The sequence below is a fragment of the Rhyacophila brunnea genome, unplaced genomic scaffold (assembly GCF_057557595.1).
Source record: "Rhyacophila brunnea isolate RB1 unplaced genomic scaffold, BYU_Rbru_1.0 scaffold_13, whole genome shotgun sequence".
In the NCBI taxonomy this organism is placed as follows: domain Eukaryota; kingdom Metazoa; phylum Arthropoda; class Insecta; order Trichoptera; family Rhyacophilidae; genus Rhyacophila; species Rhyacophila brunnea.
Genome location: NW_028232785.1, coordinates 9,087,293 through 9,110,007, shown reverse-complemented (window position 1 = coordinate 9,110,007; position 22,715 = coordinate 9,087,293). Strand labels below are relative to the sequence as shown.

The 22,715-nt window shown below is 35.6% G+C and overlaps 2 protein-coding genes across 3 annotated transcripts; one reads left to right on the top strand and one right to left on the bottom strand.

Annotated features, from left to right (window-relative positions):
* Positions 1-258: 258 nt before the first annotated feature.
* On the bottom strand, positions 259-21,279 carry LOC147076382 (uncharacterized). Of its 2 annotated transcripts, XM_085941248.1 has the most exons (7): positions 21,012-21,279; positions 19,141-19,293; positions 18,317-18,469; positions 15,593-16,291; positions 1,938-2,096; positions 1,346-1,721; positions 259-1,260 (listed from the first exon to the last, which is right to left on the bottom strand). In XM_085941248.1, the coding sequence occupies exons 1-7, from the start codon at positions 21,186-21,188 to the stop codon at positions 1,235-1,237; spliced, it is 1,743 nt and encodes a 580-aa protein (XP_085797374.1). In that variant the 5' UTR covers positions 21,189-21,279; the 3' UTR covers positions 259-1,234. The 2 variants fall into 2 exon arrangements, with proteins under 2 accessions (XP_085797374.1, XP_085797375.1); XM_085941249.1 differs by lacking the exons at positions 259-1,260; positions 1,346-1,721 and having other exon boundaries at positions 15,430-16,291; positions 19,141-19,290; positions 21,012-21,252.
* Positions 5,755-8,996, top strand: LOC147076383 (uncharacterized). The gene is made up of 4 exons (XM_085940312.1): positions 5,755-5,868; positions 8,118-8,298; positions 8,423-8,648; positions 8,837-8,996. The coding sequence occupies exons 1-4, from the start codon at positions 5,792-5,794 to the stop codon at positions 8,920-8,922; spliced, it is 570 nt and encodes a 189-aa protein (XP_085796438.1). The 5' UTR covers positions 5,755-5,791; the 3' UTR covers positions 8,923-8,996.
* Positions 21,280-22,715: the final 1,436 nt, after the last annotated feature.

Here is a 22,715-nt window from a genome sequence, read left to right as displayed (position 1 = left end):
TTACAAAACCCAATAAATGCATCGTTTCATTTGCTGATAGTGAAGGTGTCAGACGAAGCTAATCGGTTTTCGTTTTTCATGTTAACTATCAATTTGTTGTACCTATATTTTTTAAACTTAAGTTTTTTTTAACTGTATAGCACTTTCCTATATATGTTTAGTTGTGCCGATAATACGAACATAAGCTGCCGGAAATTAGTACCTAAATTTAATTCAGGTGCTGATAATATGTTGGTAAAACAGAAAAAAAATAATATTAAACTTGAAATATTGTTGATATTGTATTTTTTTTATTCTTAACAATATTTGTAAATATAAATACAAAAAAGAAACACACAAATATATTTAAGCTGAGCCTATTATTTTAATCCCATGACCACATTTACCTACTAGTGCCGATAATATGTACATTAAGATGTTGCCAAACATTTTATGGCTAAATGTGGCACTTATGTCATTTGTTGTATTTTAAGAGTAGGTCCTATTTTGTAGATTATATTAATCGATAAAACATCGCATTGGTGTGGTTCTTCACCAATATTTGTGTGAATTTTGAAATAAAAAATTTGGTGTTTTGAAACTACCAATTACCAAGAATTAAAAAAAAAAACACATCACACTACTGCGGTTTTTCAATAGTATGTGTCATTCTATGTTTATTGAGAATAACAATTAACAAGATTTTTTTCAAACATACATCGCATTGATGTGGCTTATCATCAGTATGTGTCATTTTAATTATTTTGAGATTACAATTATGACTGAATTTTTTTTAAAACGCATCACGTTAATGTGTTCTTTTCATCAGTATGCGTCATTTTATGTACTTTAAGAGTTCCACTTTGCCGAAATCTTTTAAAACACACATCGCATTGATGTGGTTTTTCACCAGTGTGTGTCATTTTATGTGATTTTAGAGCACCACTTGCCAAAAAAAATTTGAGGCATACATCGCATTGATGTGGTTTATCACCAGTATGTGCCATTTTATGCATTTTGAGAGTTCCACTTTCCAAAAATCTTTTAAAACACACATCGCATTGATGTGGTTTATCACCAGTATGTGTCATTTTATGTCTTTTAAGAGCACCACTTTCCAAAAAATTTTTGAAACACACATCGCATTGACGTGGCTTTTCGCCAGTATGTGTCATTTTATGATTTTTGAGATTACTACTACTCATAAATTTTTTGAGACACACATCGCATTCATATGGCTTTTCACCAGTATGTGTCATTTTATGTTTTTTGAGATAATCACTTTTCAAAAAATTTTTGAAGCACACATCGCATTCATGTGGTTTTTCACCAGTATGTGTCATTTTATGTTTTTTTAGAGCACCACTTTCTAAAAATTTTTTGAAACACACATCGCATTGATGTGATTTATCACCAGTGTGTGTCATTTTATGTCTTTTTAGAGCACCATTTGCCAAAAAAAATTTGTAGCATACATCGCATTGATGTGGTTTATCACCAGTATGTGTCATTTTATGCATTTTGAGAGTACCACTTTGCAGAAATCTTTTAAAACACACATCGCATTGATGTGGCTTTTCGCCAGTATGTCTCATTTTATGTATTTTGAGAAGACGATATTGACTGAATTTTTTGAAACACACATCACATTTATGTGGTTTTTCATCAGTATGTTTTATTTTATGTGTTTTTAGATGACAACTTTCCAAAAATTTTTTGAAACACACATCGCTTACAAATGGCTGAAAAAATAGTATTGAATTATTTTAATATGATTTTTTTTTTGGGATTTATGACACAGCCAGTTTGTGTAAGAGTACCTTTGCAATAAGTCCATTACCATCAAAATGTCACTTTGGTGAAAAGTGAGGGAGGGAGTATGGCAATTGGCCTGTGCAGTGACGATACTTAACAAAGATCTTTTAGGATAACAAAATAACCTAATTTGTTAAACGTACCTGTTCTAATGGCATGTATTGATAATTGGAGCAGCCAGGTTGCGGCTTCTCATTATCGATTTGGCGGATTGCGTTTTCATCAAATTCTTCGTCAATGATGACTCCTTTATTATCATTATCATTCTCAGACATTATATTGATTAGAACGTTTTCACGCTTCTGAAAATAAAAACATTATTAATATTAGATAAGAGTAACGCCACTATGTTCGGCCAGGGTTAGCTCACCGGTGCAGAAGACTTTCTACAGCTTTTGCTTCTGAAATAAGTGGGCGCCAATTGATGACTGCATTTGGAAAGTGAACGAGTGCTGTATCATATCTACCTCAATCATAGCCCCCACATCCTGAAGCGGGCTTCCAGGCTAGGATCTTTGGCCCCCCTACCTATTGTTAATGATACAGGCAGTGTGACGCTCTAAATGTGTATATTTAATGTTTTTTGTATATTCAAATACATCCATTTGAATGATGATGTTATCGAGTATTGATACACAATTAAAAAAAATACAACCACATAATTTTAAATAAAAATAGTACTGACGGAAAATAGCAGGCGACTTTTTTTTTATATGAAAAATTTGTGATGCGTGTTTATCTTACTTATCTGGTCAACTCTTCTCGCCGGGCCCCAGGCTAGAGCCCCGTCAGTACCCCCCCCCCCCTTGTGGCGGCCATGACCTCAATAAACAAAAATGTTTAGTCATGTATTACTGATTAAGTGCTTCGATGACATATGGTATAAAAGGTGATCACAAACAATAGCTCTTGCATTCACCATTATATAACTATGTAAATAAATACGATGCACTGTCTCAATCAACAACCGGTTATATAAAAACTAAAGTAAGTAACGTGGTTAGTCAGCACTGTTGCCATAAGGCATCTATCTAGCTTGTAAAAAAGCATCTTGCTTGAGGCGTTTTACATGACGCCTCCAACAGCTTTAAGTGTGTTGAAAGAACGCTAGATATTTAGTTTATGTATTTTTCATGCGCATCAAATTTCTGACTGTCTGATACTGCAAGTGTGTAGGTACCTATGTTAGTGAGAAATAAAACACGATGAAACGATTTCATGAATTGTTTTATGTTTTTGTATATATTATTCTGACATTTCCGATTGCCCGCCCACGCACACCGATATAAAATCGGCTGTGAAAAGGCTCAAGAACGGAAAGACACCAGGAAGACGGGATTCATCCTGAATTCCTCAAGTACAGCCTGAGCGCAATCCTGCACCCTATGTTTCATCTGATGACAAAGGTGTGGGATGAAGAGCGCTGTCCAAGGAACTGGGTGAACCGTGAAATCATCACCACTTCACAAAAAAGGTGAGCCTCTAAGCTGCGATAATTACCGAGGCATTACGCTACTCAATGTTCCGGGAAAGATTTTGGCAAACATTCTCGATGAGAATAAGGGACCCAATAATGCACGTCCTTAGGAAAAACAACGCCGGGTTTCTACCTGGTCGAGCGTGTGCAGACCAAATCTACAACCTTCGATGTCTTCTCCAGCAGAGCCATGAGCTGAACAGTCCGATGGCTTGCTGCTTTGTGGATTATGAGAAGGCTTTCGACAGTCCGCACCGCCTCTCCCTCTGGATGATACTGGGAGCATACGGGATCCCACCCAAGATCATTGCCATAAACAAAAGCCTGCACGAGAATAGCGAATGCTGTGTCAGAATTGAAGACACTGTCACGGAATTGTGCGGGGTCACGACCAGAGTCAGACAGGGTTGTGTCCTTGCACCGTTTCTCTTCATCATTCTCTTTGACTTCATACTACGGAAGTCAATACCACCCGACCGAGGCATACCTGTTACCCCCACGGTGAAGCTATGCGACCTGAAATATGCCGATGACGTCTTATTCGACAACTCAATCGAGCGCATTCAAGAGACAATCGACAGGTTGCATAACAACTCCTCTCGCGTTGGTTTGAAAACCAACGCGAAGAAAACCAACGTGTTGTGTAATAGCACCTGTCCTGATCCAGATTTCCCACTGATTAGAGACGGACAAAACATCGAGAGCGTCGACAGCTTCAAGTACATGGGGTACACATCACGGGAGATGGCATTTTGCAGAAAGAGCTCGCTATCCGAATGGGAATGGCTGGAGCAACATTCAACTCGATGCGGAATATCTGAGACTCACGATTATACTCGGTCAAAACCAAATGCCGCCTATTCGACGCTTGCATTCTGACGGTGCTGCTTTACGGTAGCGAATCATGGCACCTTGCGAAGGCTCAGAGCAACCGTATACTGAGCTTTGAAAACATATGTTTGCGACGAATACTGGGTGTGCGGTGGTATGACTTTAGAAGCAACGAGGAGATAAGAGAACGCACCAAGCAGCCTCAAATCACGCTGAAAGTGAAGAGGCGACGTTGGACCTGGCTCGGCCTCTCAACCTGGCTCGCCTGCTCTTCAAGCCGACCGGATTCCGGCGTCCTGGAAGGCCGCTAAAAATAAAGTACAGAGTGTATACGGCGGAGCTATGGTATCCTGGTTTGACCTGGAACGAAGCAAGAAGACAGGCGAGCGACAGGGATTCTTGGAGGCGCAGCGTGGTGTCCATACGCTCCAGTTAAGGGGTGGATATGGCAAAAGAAATATAAATATTATTCAGAATCTCCGCGTATAGAAGATAATAATTTAACAATTATTCATCTAAAAGGTTTGATCTTTAGATCTCAATATCTGTCCTATAAAAAAGAAGCTCTCGTCTTCCAAGATGAAACGAAACTTGAACGCCGTTGACACAAAATAGGTATTTCTTGTCAATTATAAAATATATTTCTGTTAAAATATCTGGTTTTTACACACATTGACATTTTTTGGATTTTTGCACTTTTTTTCGATACTTAGAAAGCAAAGATATTGACTTCGCTATTAGTAGAAAAGGTCAATTCAATTGCAATTTTATTTTCACACATTCTAGCGTCTTTCATGCCTAATTACTCGTTTTCATACCCCGTCAGGCATGTTTTTGTCAACGACAATTGGCAACACTGTCAGCAAGTATTTATTTTTACAGTACTTATTTCGTAAATTCGATGGAAAAATCCCTTTTTGTTCGTTCGGATTTTAAAACAATGTAGACCAGCAATAGAATAATCGCAATTATCGTTGTTAACCTTGAAAATTAGTGTTTACTTATCTTTAGAAATTGATTGCGCATTTGTAAACAACATTATGAATAACCTCGAATAGACAAATAAAGAATCTACTTACCTCTTTTAAGTGGGTACGTTTGCTGTCGTCCTCGATATTTTCCTGTTTGACTGACACGTCAAATGGATCCTCGCTTTTGAAGTGGCTTACGTCAATCCATTCGAATGCAACGTCCCCGATTGCCTCCGCAGTTTCGACAGGCAATCTTTCATCGATTGTTTCGTTTTTCACTTCCATTTTATGCGGTATTTGATACGAAATGCTCCACGACATCAGGCGCTGTGCGCACGTGTTTCACAGGCTATATTAAATGGAATGGCTTCTAGCATAGACAATAGACATTATAACTCCGGCAACATTTTTAAATTGTCTATGCACTTTGTGGAAAATTAAGTATTCTCACGTTGTTACATACCTACATATTCCAAAACAATAAGTATTTAATTCAAGAATAGAACCATTATTATGTAGTACCTTTTTAGTAAAGTTTCGTTTGTTTTAAATACCATTCCAGTGTTGCATCGAGAAAAAAAGAGCCAACCAAGCCCTCCGCAATAGGCGATTTTAGTGAGTCATGTTTTAGCAAGTGCATAGCCAACACGCCGCGAAAACGGCAGTCAGTCGATTAACTGACATTGTATCGACAACATCTACACGAAAATCGGAAAATATGCCGTCTTGTGCTATAAAACGATGTCAAAACACATCTAGGAACCAAAAAAAGGAACATGGGATAACTTTCCACTTGTAAGTACTTCATAAACAGTGATTATTCTATATTATTCTGTAATCTGAAATTATTTTCTTGCATGATTACTTTCGTCGAATCTATGTCGCGTACACGCCATAATTCTGCAAGTGTGGATAAAAATGTTGCCAGATTTGTGATTTTTGATTTCATCTGTTTTAAAATATTATTGCACATTTTACGATATTATACACATATTTGAATATTTCGTATTCAAGCTTATCTGTTGTATGAATAAATCAGCTACGGCTGCTGGTGTATAAAATATAGCGGTAGTTTTTAAATATGAAGCGTCTAGTTACAAAAAGCGATATGACAACATTTTCAATATTTGCAGGAGACGTGTTTTTATGTTTTAAGATAAAATTCGTTATTTTTAGTCAAGATTCTTTATTCCATCATATTGTAGGTTTAAATTAGAACAAAATGACAATGTGTAAGTACCAATAAACTCTAAAATCAAATAAATATTAGCAAAATAAGATTGTTCATATCGCGATTTGTAACGATTTTTTGGATTGGCGCAAACTCACCTCTCATTTAGCACGCGCCAACGAGATGCTACAGCATGGTTAGGAAATAGTTTGTACTAAAACTAATGCTATTTTTTTCTCTAAATTAAAAAATATCAGCATGATAACACAAATGTTTTTAAAGATTTACATATATTATAAATTGGAACTGAGAATAAGCAAAAGCTAAAATAATAGCATGTAAATGTAGAACAGAACATTTTATTGCTTATTATTTCGGATGAAATGTATGTTAATACTTTTTTCGGAATAAAGCGTGATTAGGGCTTTCCCTGAACTCTTAATCCAGGAAAGGATGGGTACAGAATATGAAGGGTAGGAAATGCCAAAATTTATAGGCTAGTTATCGAGTATTGCTATCAGGATTTCTGGCACGATGCTTTCTGCATATATTTACTCGTGAATATTTCAAAATAATATTTTTCATGGAAAATGCAGAATGAAACGCCAACAAGTCGTCCATTGTTAAGGTACCACATTTAAAGCCCTTAGCATTATGTCGGCACGGTGGGAGACCAGGCAAAATAGTGGGTGTGTACCTAAAAAAATAGAAAGTAATTTATTTAGTATAAATGTATGGGAAGAGTTTAATTTTAAACATAAATTTCATAACAAGTCGGTTATGGGGAAACCAGGGGCAAGCACATTTTGAAAATAGCCGATATACTGGATTATTTGTTAGGTTGGGTTAGTTTAGGTTAGGTTAGATTTTAATTTTTGAAATTCATGAATTTTGCCAAAATCGTCTACGACATTAATTAATTAATCATTAAGTTAATCCCTCCAAACAAAAATCCGCCACGCACCACACCCTGTCTTAATCGAGCGTATCACGTGACCCCTGATCGTCTACGACAATTAGCCCAGTTCCCGCCTGGCTTCTCCATAACTGACTTGTACCTAAATTTCATAAAGTGAATATAAAGAATATAATAAACAGCAGCCGCATTTGGAATCCACTGGAAATTCATTTTAACAAGTTGTTTTGATATGCTTATTTTCATAGAATACGCTTTACGTAAGAAAATGCATTAACTATAATCGATTTAAATCTAATATATTTCATAGAAAAAATTAAAAACAAACATTTACTAACATAACACTCAGTATAGACAAAAATATTACACAAAAATACTAATTCAAAATTAAAAAATATATATTTAGCGGTTACACTGTACATGGCATGTAGTACAAACTTTACTTACTTTATACGGCGTTCCTGTTCGTTTTTCTACGAATATTTGTTTTGTCTTCGCTTTCTAGACACTCCGTTAGTAATCTTTTTTATATTTTGGAGTAAGTCACTCATTATTTATAGTGATAAAACGAAATGAATACAACGAATAACTGTCATCTTGAGCATACAACTTGAGATTTAGTTCTGACGTCATTTTTAATATCTACCGCTCGCTGATTGGTCGACTTAAATGCGCGCGAAATCAACCAGACTTCAACTATTCCGATGTATAAATTATATCGCTTTTTGTACCAAATTAAGAATTTAAACATTTTTTTAATAGGTTTATATCGTGTTTAGGAACATAAAATTTTCACACATGGTGTAAAATTACGCGGACAATACGAACGTATTTTTTTCTCGATTTCGACAAAATATGGTTTTATCGCTTTTTGTAACTAGACGCCTCATATCATTTATCACTTATTTATCGGATTCGTATCACCATAAGTATGTTGTTATAAGTTGTTTTTTTTAGATTCCCTAGAGATGGTGTTAATCAAAAAAGATGGATTGATATAACAAGAAGGTCGAGGCAAGATCCATATTGGTTTCCCACAAAAGGAGCCTCTGTATGCAGTAATCATTTTTTAAATGAATACTTATTCTTTACGAAGGGTGGGCTTCGTCGATTGTATAAAGATGCAATTCCAACTCAGGTTTGTTAATATTATGTATATTATTATGTTGTTCATACATGAAACCGAAATCTTAAAAACAAGTATTTCCATACATAGACATAATTATTTAGCTTTATAATTAAAACTAATGTATTTTTTTCAGAATTTATTCAGCATTGATGCCGGAACATCATATTCTGTCAATCAGGAAGAGACAGTTGCACATCACAGTGATTCAGTCATTCGCATGGAGTCTGGACTCAATGACGAAATTTATCCTACTCATGCAGAAGATGAATTAATATTGTCATCGGACTTGTATTATGTCTTTGATACACCCAGGAAAGTAAGACTGAGGAAGACGATAAGAAAAAAGGATCTGCTGCTAGGTAAGCGTGCCTCTAAAATTAAAAATTTGCAAGCTTAAGTTAAACGGTTAACGAAAAAAATAATTCCCTTAAGCATTATATTAAAAAAGTTAAAAAGTAAAAGATACATCGGAGATGAAGTTTTCCAGCTGTTAGGGACAAATCTTGTGGCATGTGATTTATTTATTTATTTATTTGTGGCTTCTCAGCGAATGGAAAGTTTTGTGTCATCATCACAATCGCAGTAGCTGAATCGCCCGCTTTTAAATTTGCCAACAAACAGCTCGTAAAGTAGCTCAATGTAATTGACGCTTTATATTTTTCTTTACTTATACTTCTAAGTAGGTAGGTACCTGCTACATAATTTATATAGCAAATATGTTTGAATCGTTAATTGAATGTATTATTTGATTCATAATAAATAAAATTTTATGAAAACATGTTTTTTTTATTTCTCCGAACACTATAGGAATGTATAAATATTAATCGTATTTTTGAGATTGTGTGTTACCTAAATATATTTCGTATTACCAAAATTCACTCTGCTAATATTTATTAATATAATATAAAAATAAATCGTTTGTAATATCATTCGAAATCTGGCAACACTACGCCAAGCAAATGTTCACGCACACTGTCACGTATTTCCGAAAAACCCTTGAAAGGGGCGTGAAGGTCGCATGGTGGGGGCGACCCAAGCGCGAGAAAAAATTCGTCATCTGTTCGGGAACAAACACTCATTATCGCTCTATCTATATTTTTCTATAATCTAAGGAGCCAACTTATAATAAAAAAATATCCTGTCACCAAAGTATCGATTGGATTTTAACTTAAGTATATAATATATATATAATAATAATATTATTATGTAATGTTCAACCTGTAGATGTTTTAACACTACACAGGCATACAGACCTACAAACTTATCTGGAGAATTGCCAAAAATGTAACTACGAACTGTCATAGGACGTTATATTGAAAATTAAACGTCATTTGGCCGCCATAGACGTAGGTACCTGCAGTTTTCGTAACAGGTTGAACATGCCAGTTAATACGTAATTTGCCAGTCGTGATTGTATAATTTTCGACAGTGGATCCCCCATCTCATTCTCCTGATAAGTTAGTAGGTCTTTACAAATAACTATAGTAGAATAATATGCTCGAAAAATGAGCATAGACAAAAATCAGACAGGATCTACCGAGTGTCCACAGTCTAATAAAACACCAATATGTGCAACTTGTACACGCTACGTGAAGCCCGCTAGTCACAAAACAGTGGGAAAACTATGCCCTGCACAAGAAGCATATTTAAAAAAGTCTCTCAACTCAATTGATTATGGCTGCTAAAATAAAATTAGAACACGCCAATATCGGTCATAGCCAGATAGCAACAGTCGACCAATGGACATCAGACCAAAGGAAAAATCAAACTTCTAGGAATAAGGCAGTCAAAAAAATTATTTTTCTTCAACAAAATCTTCAGCGATGCCGCTCAGCAATGGATCACATAATAGCTCAGGCCAAATACTATGATATATTACTTCTTCAAGAGCCTTACGTCGGTAATACGGGCAGAGTAACATCTCCCCATAATTTAACAATATATCAGGCCGACGGAACATCGGAAAACCCCTGCAAAGCCGTAATAATCATCTCCAATCCTAACCTCCGCCTTCTTTGGAGAAGCGACATATCTGACCAGTGCAATGCATTTGCAACCTTGAAATCTGGAACTTTGCAGCTAACGATTGGATCAATTTATATACCAACACCATCCTCAACATTGGTAACACTCCAAAAAATTGAAAAATTAGGAAAAGATAAAGGCGAATATAATATAATAGGAGGAGATTTCAATGCAAAAAGCAGCTGGTGGGGGAGCCCGAAAAATGACAAAAGAGGCGATGAGGTCATCAGTTGCCTAGCCAGCATTGGGTGGCACGTATGTAATGAAGGATCAGTTCCAATTTACAGCACCTGGCGGAACGGGAAACATTTAAAATCTCATATCGATATCACTATCTCTTCACCAAACACAACACACAAAATTGCTAACTGGACAGTAGAAGACCAACACAACCCCATCTCAGACCACAACCCAATCACCTTTACTTGGAACAATATAATTAGCGTACTCTCACCCATGACCGACTCAAAACGCATTTTTATAACAAATGAGAAAACCGACTGGAGAAAAATAAATGAATTGACAAGGGAAAACATGGCCGAGCTTAACATAGATAAACAGTTCCTTGAAAACATACATACAACTCCTGAACTTGACACTGCAGTGGAAACGGTCACCTCGGCAATCTCTATCGCATGCCATAAAATACTCCCACTAAAAACGCCACATGATATCAGGAAAAATCCAATCTGGTGGAACGCTGAATTAACAAAAATGAAAAGAATAACTCTCAGATCAAAACGGAAATTACAGAACTCAAGTGACATCATGCGACCACAAAAGCTCACTGACTATATCGACAAAAGAGAAGCATACAAAACAGCCATTGAGGAAGCAACAATTAAAAGCGCTAAATTATTTTATGAATCTCAGACGCCAATGACAGCATGGTCTTCGCTATACAAAATAACAAAAAAAACTAATGCCAGCAAAATTCAATCGACACTTACTACAGAGGGAGTAAAGCACTCAACCGCAAAAGACTCTGCAAAAGCCCTAATGGAAAAATTCTTTCCATACGATGATCCAACAACAGATACACCGATACAACACTACATCAGACACACATCAGACAACCATATTCCGGGCGGAGAGGATGATATCCAATTCACACTTACTGAGATCCTATCCGCCTTACAGAATATGACTCCAAAAAAGGCACCTGGACACGACAACCTCACATTAGATATCTGCCTCAGATACAAATACAAATGCTGAAAAAGCAATTTCACATTGATATGAAGTTGGAAAAGGCAAGATGTATTTCAGGAATGTCTCTGTTAAAACTGGATACATATGTTGCAACCTAAATGATGTTTAAGTACACTCCTTATATTTATTTTGCAAGAATCCGTCTGAAGCTAATAATTACAACAATTGCTCTTCTTCCGCGTGCGATAAACCTTCTAGAATGGATATTGTATTAATGCTTGTTGCACCAGGCGTAGCCATAACCGGTGCAGCGCATACCCCAACCAAACTCTTCCCGTACCCCAGGGGGTACGCGTACCACACTTTGGGAAACACTGCTCTAGACCAAGCTACCCGGCTACTACAGCCGATATTATTTAAGTAATCTTTTAGCATACTAGGTACACATGTCCAGCATGGTCGCTGTACACTTCCAATCCGCCAGTCGCTGATGACACGCTCAACAGTTACCGCCACTATGCCTCCAATTTAATAAAAACTAGGAGAAACTGTACAAAGATATCGCCGTGTATTGTGAAAATATGTGAAAATATTTATATGAAGAAGAAAAGAGCCTATGGGACTAATTTACATTCTCCTGCTTGCCCCCCCCCCAATAATAAATCCTGGGTGCGCCACTGGTGTAGTACCTGTGAGAATTCTTGACTACTTGAGAACTATTATAAAACTAGAAACGTGTAGGTATCAGTGGCGAAGGGTGGAGGTAGGCTGTTAAGATCTGCCATAAATAGTGCACATTAACCTTTTTCAATCAAATGTATTTGTTTTTATTGAAATAAAACTACAATTTACAGATGGCATTGGTTGGGTTTTAAAAATCTATTAAACCCTGTCTCAACCAAATCATAATAGTACTTATTGGTATATTTGACAGTAGGACAAAATTGTGCACATTTTTTCATTCGTACTTATTTGTTTTTGTTTAAGAATACGTGTGTATTACACATATTGTTGGTTCATTTTTTTAATTCATCAAGCTATGCCTAAACCAAATTATAATAGATAAAAATTATTATTCTATCTATAAAACATCCAAATTTATGTTTGATTTAATTGCATAATTTTAGATATTTTATAGATATAAGAGTATTTTTTGACTATTATCTATTATGGCTTGGTTTTCGCAGGGTTTAATTGAATTTTAAAAACTAACCAACACCATCTGTAAAATGTAGTCTTATATAAATGAAAACAAGTATGTATGACTGACAAAGTTTAGTGTGCAATATTTATGGCGGATCTCAACAGCCTACCTCCACCCTTCGCCACTGGTAGGTATCTGAGATGTCTGTAAGATTGTGCTGTCTGTAAGGGATGAGCGGAATAATAAGATATGTATTATCTTTTAAGAATGGTGAAATTGTAATATTACCAGTAAGTATGCAATTTTATATTTAAGATTTAGCAACTAAGAATTTAAAATATACTTAACTTTGTACCGGAACGCCAGAGAGGAATATGTGGCAAGTGCAAAAGAGACCTCTCAAATTCCTTCAAAGGTCGCCGAGCTTAGGATTTTTTTTTCTTATGTGCCTTTATGGATACCTCGCTTTTACTATCGAGGTTTCTGTAAGGACTTTGGCACGCAAATTACTCTACTTGATGAAGTCAAATAAAAACTGTGCCAGCTGAGAAAGATGCTTTATTGAGAACAATTCGTCTACCCGCATCGGGTATAGCTATGATTTTGGCCAGGGCTTATGAAACCATCTTGCAAAAACCCTGGAACATTCTTTATAGCGCAAGGTAGTAGTTATTCTGATGAATATTTTGTCGTATTCATTGGGAACTGAGAACTGCGATTTATAGCCGAGTTTTCCCGTGGTAAAAGAGTTAGCATAGGACTGATTTTCTGAGCATATACTTATCCTATCTTATATGACTGCAAACACTGGATCTGAAAGGCATCATCCTTACATGGCATCGTTTATTAAATTGATTCTTTTTATTACATCAGTACAGAAATTAAAAAGTGCATCTCTTCTAGCCTCGTTTGCCATGGTCCCCGGAAGGTCTCGAATGTCCGCATCTGTCATCTGTAATAAAAAGTTTAGGTAGTGCCGCTCCTAGCTAAAAATTTGATAATCGAGGAGTAAATGTAGGACGTACTGGTGCCCTATGTTATAATTTTGTGACATGAAGTCACCCGACGACATGACGTAATTGTGACGTCAGCTCAATACACGCATCGAGGCGAGCCGTCCAAGCACACGGCTCACCTAGATATTATGCTGAAACACCTATTTGTGTATGGGGACAATAAATAACGCCATTATTAGAGTAGCGTTAATTTCTCGAATGCTATTGACTCACTCCGGTAGTACGTCACAATGATGTCATATGACGTCATGTCGCCGGGCGACTTCAACTCGCAAGTTACAACATAAGGCCCCTGGTCACTTCCGTCGTCGCATGGGAACTTGCCGTCAGATGTTATTTTAAACCGATGCTGGTATGCTCGCATGACTCCGTGACCTATAAGGATCTGAGTCATCTAAAACATAAGCCCTTATGCACCCTGACGTCTCGTGCTGCTGTAATATAAGGTAAAAACTTTCGGGTCAACTCCCCTGTCGAGGAGTTTAAGTATCGTGAGTTCCATTCATTGTTCAACATTTATCTGAAATTGTAATTTTCGTGTAGCTCAGAGGAAATTTGTGATAAGCTATCGCAGTCTAGGATTAGTTTACTATAACGTTTATTATTAGGAGTTTAGGATTATTATGACTGAGAATATACCATATAAATCGGTGTACAGAAATGGCGCGAAACAGCTTTCAAATGACTCATAATGCTGCTGGCTCGTAATATTCATGGTGTCTGTGAGTGCAATTCCTTCTGAAATTTTTCCGTTTTTCAATTCGGGATTAATAAAAAAGAGTTTGCACAAAACAAACATATCTTTATTAAACTAATTAAATACTACAGATGCAATGTAAGATAATAACAAAGTGAAAGGCAAGCGTTTAACAATTGCAGGTAACATAAGGCTTGAAAACAAAATAAAAGCTAGTAGGTAGGTATAATAATCAAAAACTGACTTTATATCCTTAAGTACTATATTTTATATATATACACAAACAATACAACGTCACTGTAGCTTAAAACAAGTTTGTCATTTTAGGAACGTCGAGCTAACAAAGTTGTATGAACTTTTAAAAGTCACACAAGTCAGCAAAAGTTCACATCGAATTGATGTAGTTTTTCACCAGTACGTGTCATTTTATTTATTTTGAAAGTACTAATTTGCAGATAATATTAGAAACACATTGCATTGGTGAAAAACTCACTGGTATGTGCCATTTTATGTCTTTCGAGTTTACCGATTTCCGAGAATTTTTTATAACAAACATCGCATGGTTTGGTTTTTCACTAGTATATTATGTCATTTGATGTTTTTTGAGATTACCAATTTGTATGATATTTTTTAAACACACATCGAAATGATGTGGTTATTAACCAGTATGTGTCTATTGATGTTTTTTGAGGTGACAAAATCAAAACTTTTAAAACACACATCGCATTGATGTGGTTTTTCACCGGTATGTGTCATTTCATGTCTTTTGAGTTTACCAATTTCCGAGAATTTATTAAAACAAACATCGAATTCATGTGGTTTTTCACCATTGTGTCATTTTTTGAGAATTTTCTAAAACATACATCGTAGTGATGTAGTTTCATTTTATGTATTTTTAAGATCATGAATTTCCACGATTTTTTTAAAACACACATCATATTCTTGTGGTTTTTTAACAGGATGTGACATTTTATGTCTTTTGAGAGAACCGACTAACGAGAATTTTTTAAAACACAGATTGCATTGGTGTGGTTTTTCACCAGTATGTGTAATTTTATGTCTTTTGAGGTTATCAATGACGGAGAATTTTTTAAAACACAGATTACATTGATGTGGTTTTTCACCAGTATGTGTCATCTTATGTCTTTTGAGGTTTCTAATTATCGAGAATTTTTTAAAACAAACATTGCATTGATGTGGTTTTTCACCAGTATGTGTCATTTTATGTTTTTTGAGAAAAATAATTGTCGAGAATTTTCTAAAACATACATCGCATTGATGTGGGTTTTCATCAGTATGTTTCATTTTATGTATTTTAAGATCACGAATATCCACGAATTTTGTAAGACACACATCGCATTGGTGTGGTTTTTCACCAGTATGTGTCAATTTATGTCTTTTGAGGTTACTAATAATCGAGAATTTTTTATAACACACATCGCATTGGTGTGATTTTTCACCAGTATGTGCCATTTTATGTCTTTTGAGGTTATCAAGTACGGAGAATTTTTTTAAACACAGATTACATTGATGTGGTTTTTCACCAGTATGTGTTATCGTATGTCTGTTGAGTTTACCTTTTTTCGAGAATCTTTTAAAACACACATCGCATCGATTTGGTCTTGTACAAGTGTTCGTCTTGTATGATTGCTGAGTCTTTGTGCATGAAATGAGGTGACAATTTAGATGATTAATAGATTCAAACACTCCACAACAATTATTGCAAATAAAATTACGTTGAAAATATGTAACTCTTCTCAACATAATTTGAATTTCCTTTGGCAAGTATAATTTTTGAACTTCCTGTTTTATATTTTTTTTATCTATGGTTATCTCAGAATGCTGTATCATGATTTTGTTGGTTGCATGTGTCATGTCGTTGTTGGCCAGGATATTGTCGACTATATCTTTTCCAACGATGCACAGTGGTTTAATGTGGGGTACTGTGAAACATTGCTGGCAAGAATTCTACAAAAAAGAATAGGCACTTATGTTTAATATAATAATCTTTAAATATATAAAATATGTATATGTTCCCAAATTTTGCAGCGATGCTATGTGTTTGACGGTTAAATGTGATAAATAATGGTGTTTTTTTTTTGCTTGGATAGAACTTATGCCGGGTCCACACTGGCAACATGTCGCGCGACAACCTCGTTAAATTTTTCGATAATTACCATAATTGCTTAAGAAATTTTACGATAATTATCATACTTATCGTAAAATTAAACGAGGTTGTCGCGCGACATGTTGCCAGTGTGGACCCGGCATTACGGACGAGTTAAGGCGATACATCAGTGAAACGGCAAATACTTTTCAACTATATGCGCGATGAAATTTTGGACTCGCTGCCATTCGGAGAGAGAACGTCGAGCTGGGAACACGTCAATTTGTTTTATGATGGCGACGGAGGTTATAATTCTTAAATCATGTAAAGATGACTAAAAACGTTACCCATTTACTTTAAAAAGAAAACATGTCAATGAATATATTATTATTGTTACTGATAGAACAATAAACAGAACATTAAATGGACGCAAGTTGGATTTATATGATAAATTATATTTCGTTCGGCATGCGTCATTTGCACCCGCGACCCGCAATCCGCGCATCGCCTAGCCACGAGTTTTTAGACCGTGCCTCAACTGAGGTATAGCCTTAACTGTCAAACCGATTGTGATTCTGCGCTCACTTTTTGACTCACTGTATGATTAAGAAAGTCAGGCTAATCATTATGAATAGAGTCACGCAACAAAATCGTCAAAACTTACTTAGAGCATAGGTTATCGATTCGCTCATTTTATTAATTGTATTTTATCGCAAAATTTAAAAAAAAAATCGATGAGGCTCATTTTTGCTTAAGAAAAATACCGCATATGGAATGTTATCGATCTAGAGGAGTCCATTGTCTTTCATGAAAATTTACCGTTTGATGCGGTTTACAAGCTAGTGTCGTGATCGGACAATATTTCATCAAACATGAGGCCGGAGCTCGTGTTACCGAACAGTAATCATCGATGACATTCATCCGGATGAAATGTGGGTAGATAGGATGGCGCTATTTGCAATACGACAGCCGCAATCATCGACATATTGAAGTAATAATTTGGCGTATGTTGATTTCGAGAAACGGACATGATAATTGGGTTCCAAGGCCGTTCGATTTGACATCTCTGGACTATTTTAGTTATATTTATATTTCGTGACAGTGTTGCCAACCATACTATAAGTATAGTATTAGTATTATAATTTTGGTCCGCGTACTACGTACGATATAAAACAGGTATAGTACGCCCAATATACTATAATTTTGAATAACGGAAAAAATATATAAAAAATACTAAAATTTCTATATTTTCGTTGGATAAATTGGTGCAAAGTACCATAATTTCGCAATATAAGAAGATTTGGAGAACATAGAAAGAAAATGCTCGAAAAACGTAAAAAAATCGCGTAAAAAAATTTTGGGTAAAAATGAAATTTCTTGAATTCTTCGGTAAGCATTTTTGGTCGAAAGAGGTACCAAAATTATTAGGGGTCTCTGAGTTTCTCAAAATCTCCTTTATTTTTTTTCTGAGAATCAAAAAACCTATACATTTTTAACAGATGACAACGCGTACTATATTTTTTCCCCAAATACTATAATTTTGGAGGCTCTGTACTATAATTTTACTTAGAAAAGATGGCAACACTGTTTTGTGAAGACGCCAGTTTATGTCGATTAATCAGCAACCATTGACGCATTGGATGCCAACATTGTTTGTGTTATACGTGGTATACGGCCAGTAGTTTTCGAAAAATAGTGGACCAAATTGGGCGTCTATAATTTGTTGAGAACAGATGCGGTGGCAATATTCCCGAAATTATTTTTAATTATTATTGCCGTGAAGTTATTGATATTTCGAAAAACAAAAAATTATTACAAGATACGTCAATTGTTTCCAATTTAGAGATTTTTCGGGATAAGAAAATAAGCTAATTTGTTGAACGTACCTGTTTTAATGGCCTGTATTGTAGATTGGAGAAGCCAGGTTGCGAATTATCATTATTAATTTGGCGGATTGCGTTTTTATCAAATTTTTCCATGATGGCGACTCCCTCATTATCATTCTGAGACTTTATATTGATCAGACCGTTTTCATGCTTCTGAAAATAAAAAAGATTATTAACACTACGTAAGAGTATCACTGCTATGATCAGCCAGTCACTTCACTACTGGACTTCACTACTACCCTGGGTCTTATGCGTCAATTACATTTAGTTACTTTACGAGCTGTTCGTTGGCGAATTTAATAGCGGGCGATTCAGCTACTGCGATTGTGTTGATGACACATAAAACAAGAAGCCACAAGCCAGCGACTATTTTGACAGAACGTAGTTCGTTTTTTTACCGGCAGACGCAGTAGGCCCACACTCCGGCGTGTAGCGTGTAAAGTTGGCAGGCTTTTAACTTCTCTCGGTAGATTGTTTACAATCTGCTTGTTAGCTTGTTCAATGATGACACTGGACGACTTTACAGGCAGATTGTAAATTCGCCAATAAGCAGCTAGTAAAGTAGCTAAATGTAATTGACGCATTACGTTTAGATAGGGTTTTTAGAAAAGATTTTTTTTGTCAAGTATTTTGACATGAAATATTTTTTTTGGATTTATGATTTTTGGTCAGTTCGTGTAAGAGTACCTATGCAATAATTAGTACATTACCATAAAAATGTCACTTTGGTGAAATGTTACGAGTTACGGCAATTGGCCGGAACAGTGACGATATTTCACAAAGATCTTTTAGGATAACAAAATAACCTAATTTGTTAAACGTACCTGTTCTAATGGCATGTATTGATGATTGGAGCAGCCAGGTTGCGGCTTCTCATTATCGATTTGGCTGATTGTGTTTTCATCAAATTCTTCTTTAATGATGACTCCTTTATTATCATTCTCAGACATTATATTGATCTGACCGATTTCACGCTTCTGAAAATAAAAACATTATTAATATTAGTAATAGTATCACCACTTTGTTCTGTCAGGGCAGCCATAGTGGTCTGCCTCAGTAAACATAGTTTTTTAATCTTGCAAAGGTGATCAAAAACAAAGGCTCTTAGCTCGAGTGATAAAACAATTATTAATACTCGAAGATTCAGATACACTTGGAGCGAATTCATTAGAATGTTTATCACATTTGAATGGTCAAAGACATAGCTTATGATCAGTATCTTTAGAATTATCCTCAAATGTATAAAACGTGCCCATTTTTTGAATAATAAAATGCCTAATTCTTGTCAAATTTGGGATCACAAAGATAATAAAATATAATTTTTTATCGTAAATATGTCACCATATAATGGTAACATTAATTTTACTAATGGTTTTGTAAATGCGTTTAAAAATTAATAAACCTAAAAAATATTAACACCACTGCACATGGATGTACCGAAATATGACTACACTCTAAAACATTAGAGCGAGAGCTTTAAAAGAATACTATTTTATGTAATAAAAATACTTTACGTAGTCATCAAATGTTTAAAATAAATATATAGGATAATAAGGCTACTAAATTATATAAATAGATTATCTACAACGTTTAATGAATGTCCAGGACCATGCTTTGAAAATAGCATAAAACTCCATTTTGACCGACGCGGCGTACGGCCCCCTCTTAAAATGATGGTCAAATCTTTTAAAAGAAATATTGATGACTATTGTACAATTTATTGTACCTACATAAACGTTAGAAAATTCATCGATCCAGTTACTTACATGATATTGTTAACAAACTTGGCTACAATTTTTCATGAGTAGGCACGGTCTCCGTTCATAATACGATGTACGATATTACAATTATTAATGATGATTCATTTTTTGTTTTGTTACGCCAAATAAGTATAACTTCTAACGAGCATATATACGTACTCGCGGTTACATGTAAATTGTACGTAAAGCATTTCACCGTGGTACAGTTCGCCGTGAGCTTTCTTACCGGAAAGAGATGACCGTATTAGATTCAATATGAACATTAATTCAATTCTCATAGCTGATTTTGGCAAAATTTATGAATTCAAGAATGAAAACCTAACGTAACCAAACAAATAATCCAGTACATCGGCTATTTTCAAAATTTGTTTGCTGCTGGCTCTCTGTAAAGTTTAAATCGACAAGAATAATGTTTTATTTAGACATGAATTTTATGTCAGTAGGTAGGTACTATACGATCCAATGAGGTCGAACGTTCTTTAATAGACGGCCATAATATAATGCATCTCACGGTTAAGTGTAATACGGCGAACTGCATACGTACAAATTTTCCGACACGGGAACACGCACCGATATTTTCGACACGCGAAAGCGATGTTGACTTCGCCCTTAGTAGAAAAATTCGATTCACTTGCAATTTTATTTTCACAAATTCTAGCGCCTAATAGCTTGTTTTCATACTGTCATCGACAATTGGCAGCACTGTTACTAAGTATTTATTTTTACAGTACTTATTTCGTAAATTCGATGGAGAAATCACTATATAAACCTTTTTGTTCCTTCAGATTTTAAAACAATGTAGACCAGCAATAGAATAATCGCAATTCTTGCTGTTAACCTTGAATATTAGTCTTTACTTCCGTTAAGAAATTGATTGCGCATTTGTAAACAACATTATGAATAACCTCGCCTAAACAAAATAGGAATCTACTTACCTCTTTTAAGTGGATACTTTTGCTGTCATCCTCGATATTTTCCTGTTTGATTGACACGTCAAATGGATCCTCGCTTTTGAAGTGACCTACGTCAATCCATTGGTATGCAACGTCCCCGATTACCTCCTCCGTTTTGTCAGGCAATCTTTCATCCTTTGTTTCGGTTTTCACTTCCATTTTATGCGGTATTTGATACCAATTGCTTCACGATATGTGTAGCTGTACCTACGCACTTGTTTCACTGTCTACCTATATTAATGACACGGCTTCAAGCATAGACAATAGACATTTGGACGTCATGTTCTTAGGGGAAAATTTAGTATTCATTTTTACATACCTATATATTCCAAAACATTAAGTAGGTATTTAATTCATTAATAGATACATGATTTGTACCTTATACGGGACACCAAATTATGGTTTCGTTTGTTTATACCGTTCCAGTGTTTCAAGGAAAAACGAACTTTAAAATAAATTATAATAAAAAATTATCCTGTCACCTAAGTAATGATTGTAAGTATTTCACTTAAATTCCAACCTGTAGATGTTTTACCGAACTCTACAACTGACATACCTACCTACCTATTAATTGTAGAATATTATGCGTGCTGTATAGGCCTGTAGCGTGTAAAGTTGACCGGCTTCAACTTTTCTTCGTAGAGTGTTTTCAATCTGCTTGTTAGCTTGTTCGATGATTACACTGGGCGACTTTACAGGCAGATTGTAAATTCGCCAACAAACAACTCGTTAAGTAGCTAAATGTAATTAACGCTTTATGTTCTAAAAATGAGCATAGACAAAAATCAGACGGGGACGTCAGTAATGGAGGAGAGGCGTTGGCTTTCATTTCCTCGCTCAGTATGTGGTGTTTTCGTCTGTCTATGAACTTCAGGGATGAACAAATTAAACCCCAGAATTGTAATCGTTGTTTTTGTTGTTTTCGTTATCTTGCAGGATTGTTATCTTGCAGGATCTAGGTACCTATATTGCTTTACCAGGTGATAACATACAGATAGCTCAAGGGACTTCGGAGTCAATAGCGAATAATGAAAGGACCTACCATTAAAACAGCTCTTATTATTCTTGTTGACTCTGAAGTCCAGAGAACATCTACCTGGTTTCCTTGAGACATATCAAAATGAACATCATAGAAAAAGGACGCTAATATTAACGGTTGCATCAGTCCTGCCAACCTGCTAAATAAGATGAGCAACTAGAGAGATAAAAGAAAAAGGGGATAAAAAAGGGCCACCACAGAAGAATACAAGGAAAAAATACGATCAACATCTCAAGGAACTTCAGAGTCAACAAGAATAATAAGAGTTTTAATGGTGGGTAAAATTCCTTTCATTGTGGTACTTCGGCAACAAAATAGTAAGGCCTTTCGCTCGTGGAGAAACTAAATTTCCGACGAACTGATTGCTGGTGGAATTCTTAAACTGGCCAATTTTCGAAGCTTTGCACACGGCGCTATGGAAACCCACTTGAAATATTAATTTCATAACCTCACTGTCAAAAACCCATTGTCTTTCCTACTTCGTTCCAAGCTTTTTCCGTAATATCTTTACGGTAAAATTCTGATAGCCTGTAGTTATACAGGCAGGAGTAGTTTTCAATTTTTGCCACCGATTTTAAATTAAAAATTGGTTTTGACGTCTTGACATATTAATATTAATCATTATTCAGTTCAGTTCTAACAATTTT

Excerpts from the sequence above, each read along its gene's own strand:
- LOC147076383 (XM_085940312.1), top strand. The coding sequence starts at position 5,792 with ATGCCGTCTTGTGCTATAAAACGATGTCAAAACACATCTAGGAACCAA. Across the intron at positions 5,869-8,117 it reads CATGGGATAACTTTCCACTT|ATTCCCTAGAGATGGTGTTA; the intron begins GTAAGTACTTCA and ends TGTTTTTTTTAG. Across the intron at positions 8,649-8,836 it reads AAAAAAGGATCTGCTGCTAG|CGAATGGAAAGTTTTGTGTC; the intron begins GTAAGCGTGCCT and ends GTGGCTTCTCAG.
- LOC147076382 (XM_085941248.1), bottom strand. The coding sequence starts at position 21,188 with ATGGAAGTGAAAACCGAAACAAAGGATGAAAGATTGCCTGACAAAACG. Across the intron at positions 18,470-19,140 it reads AATACATGCCATTAGAACAG|AAGCATGAAAACGGTCTGAT; the intron begins GTACGTTTAACA and ends TTTTATTTTCAG. Across the intron at positions 1,261-1,345 it reads TTTCAAAAAATTTTTAGAAA|TGATTATCTCAAAAAACATA; the intron begins GTGGTGCTCTAA and ends TTTTTTGAAAAG.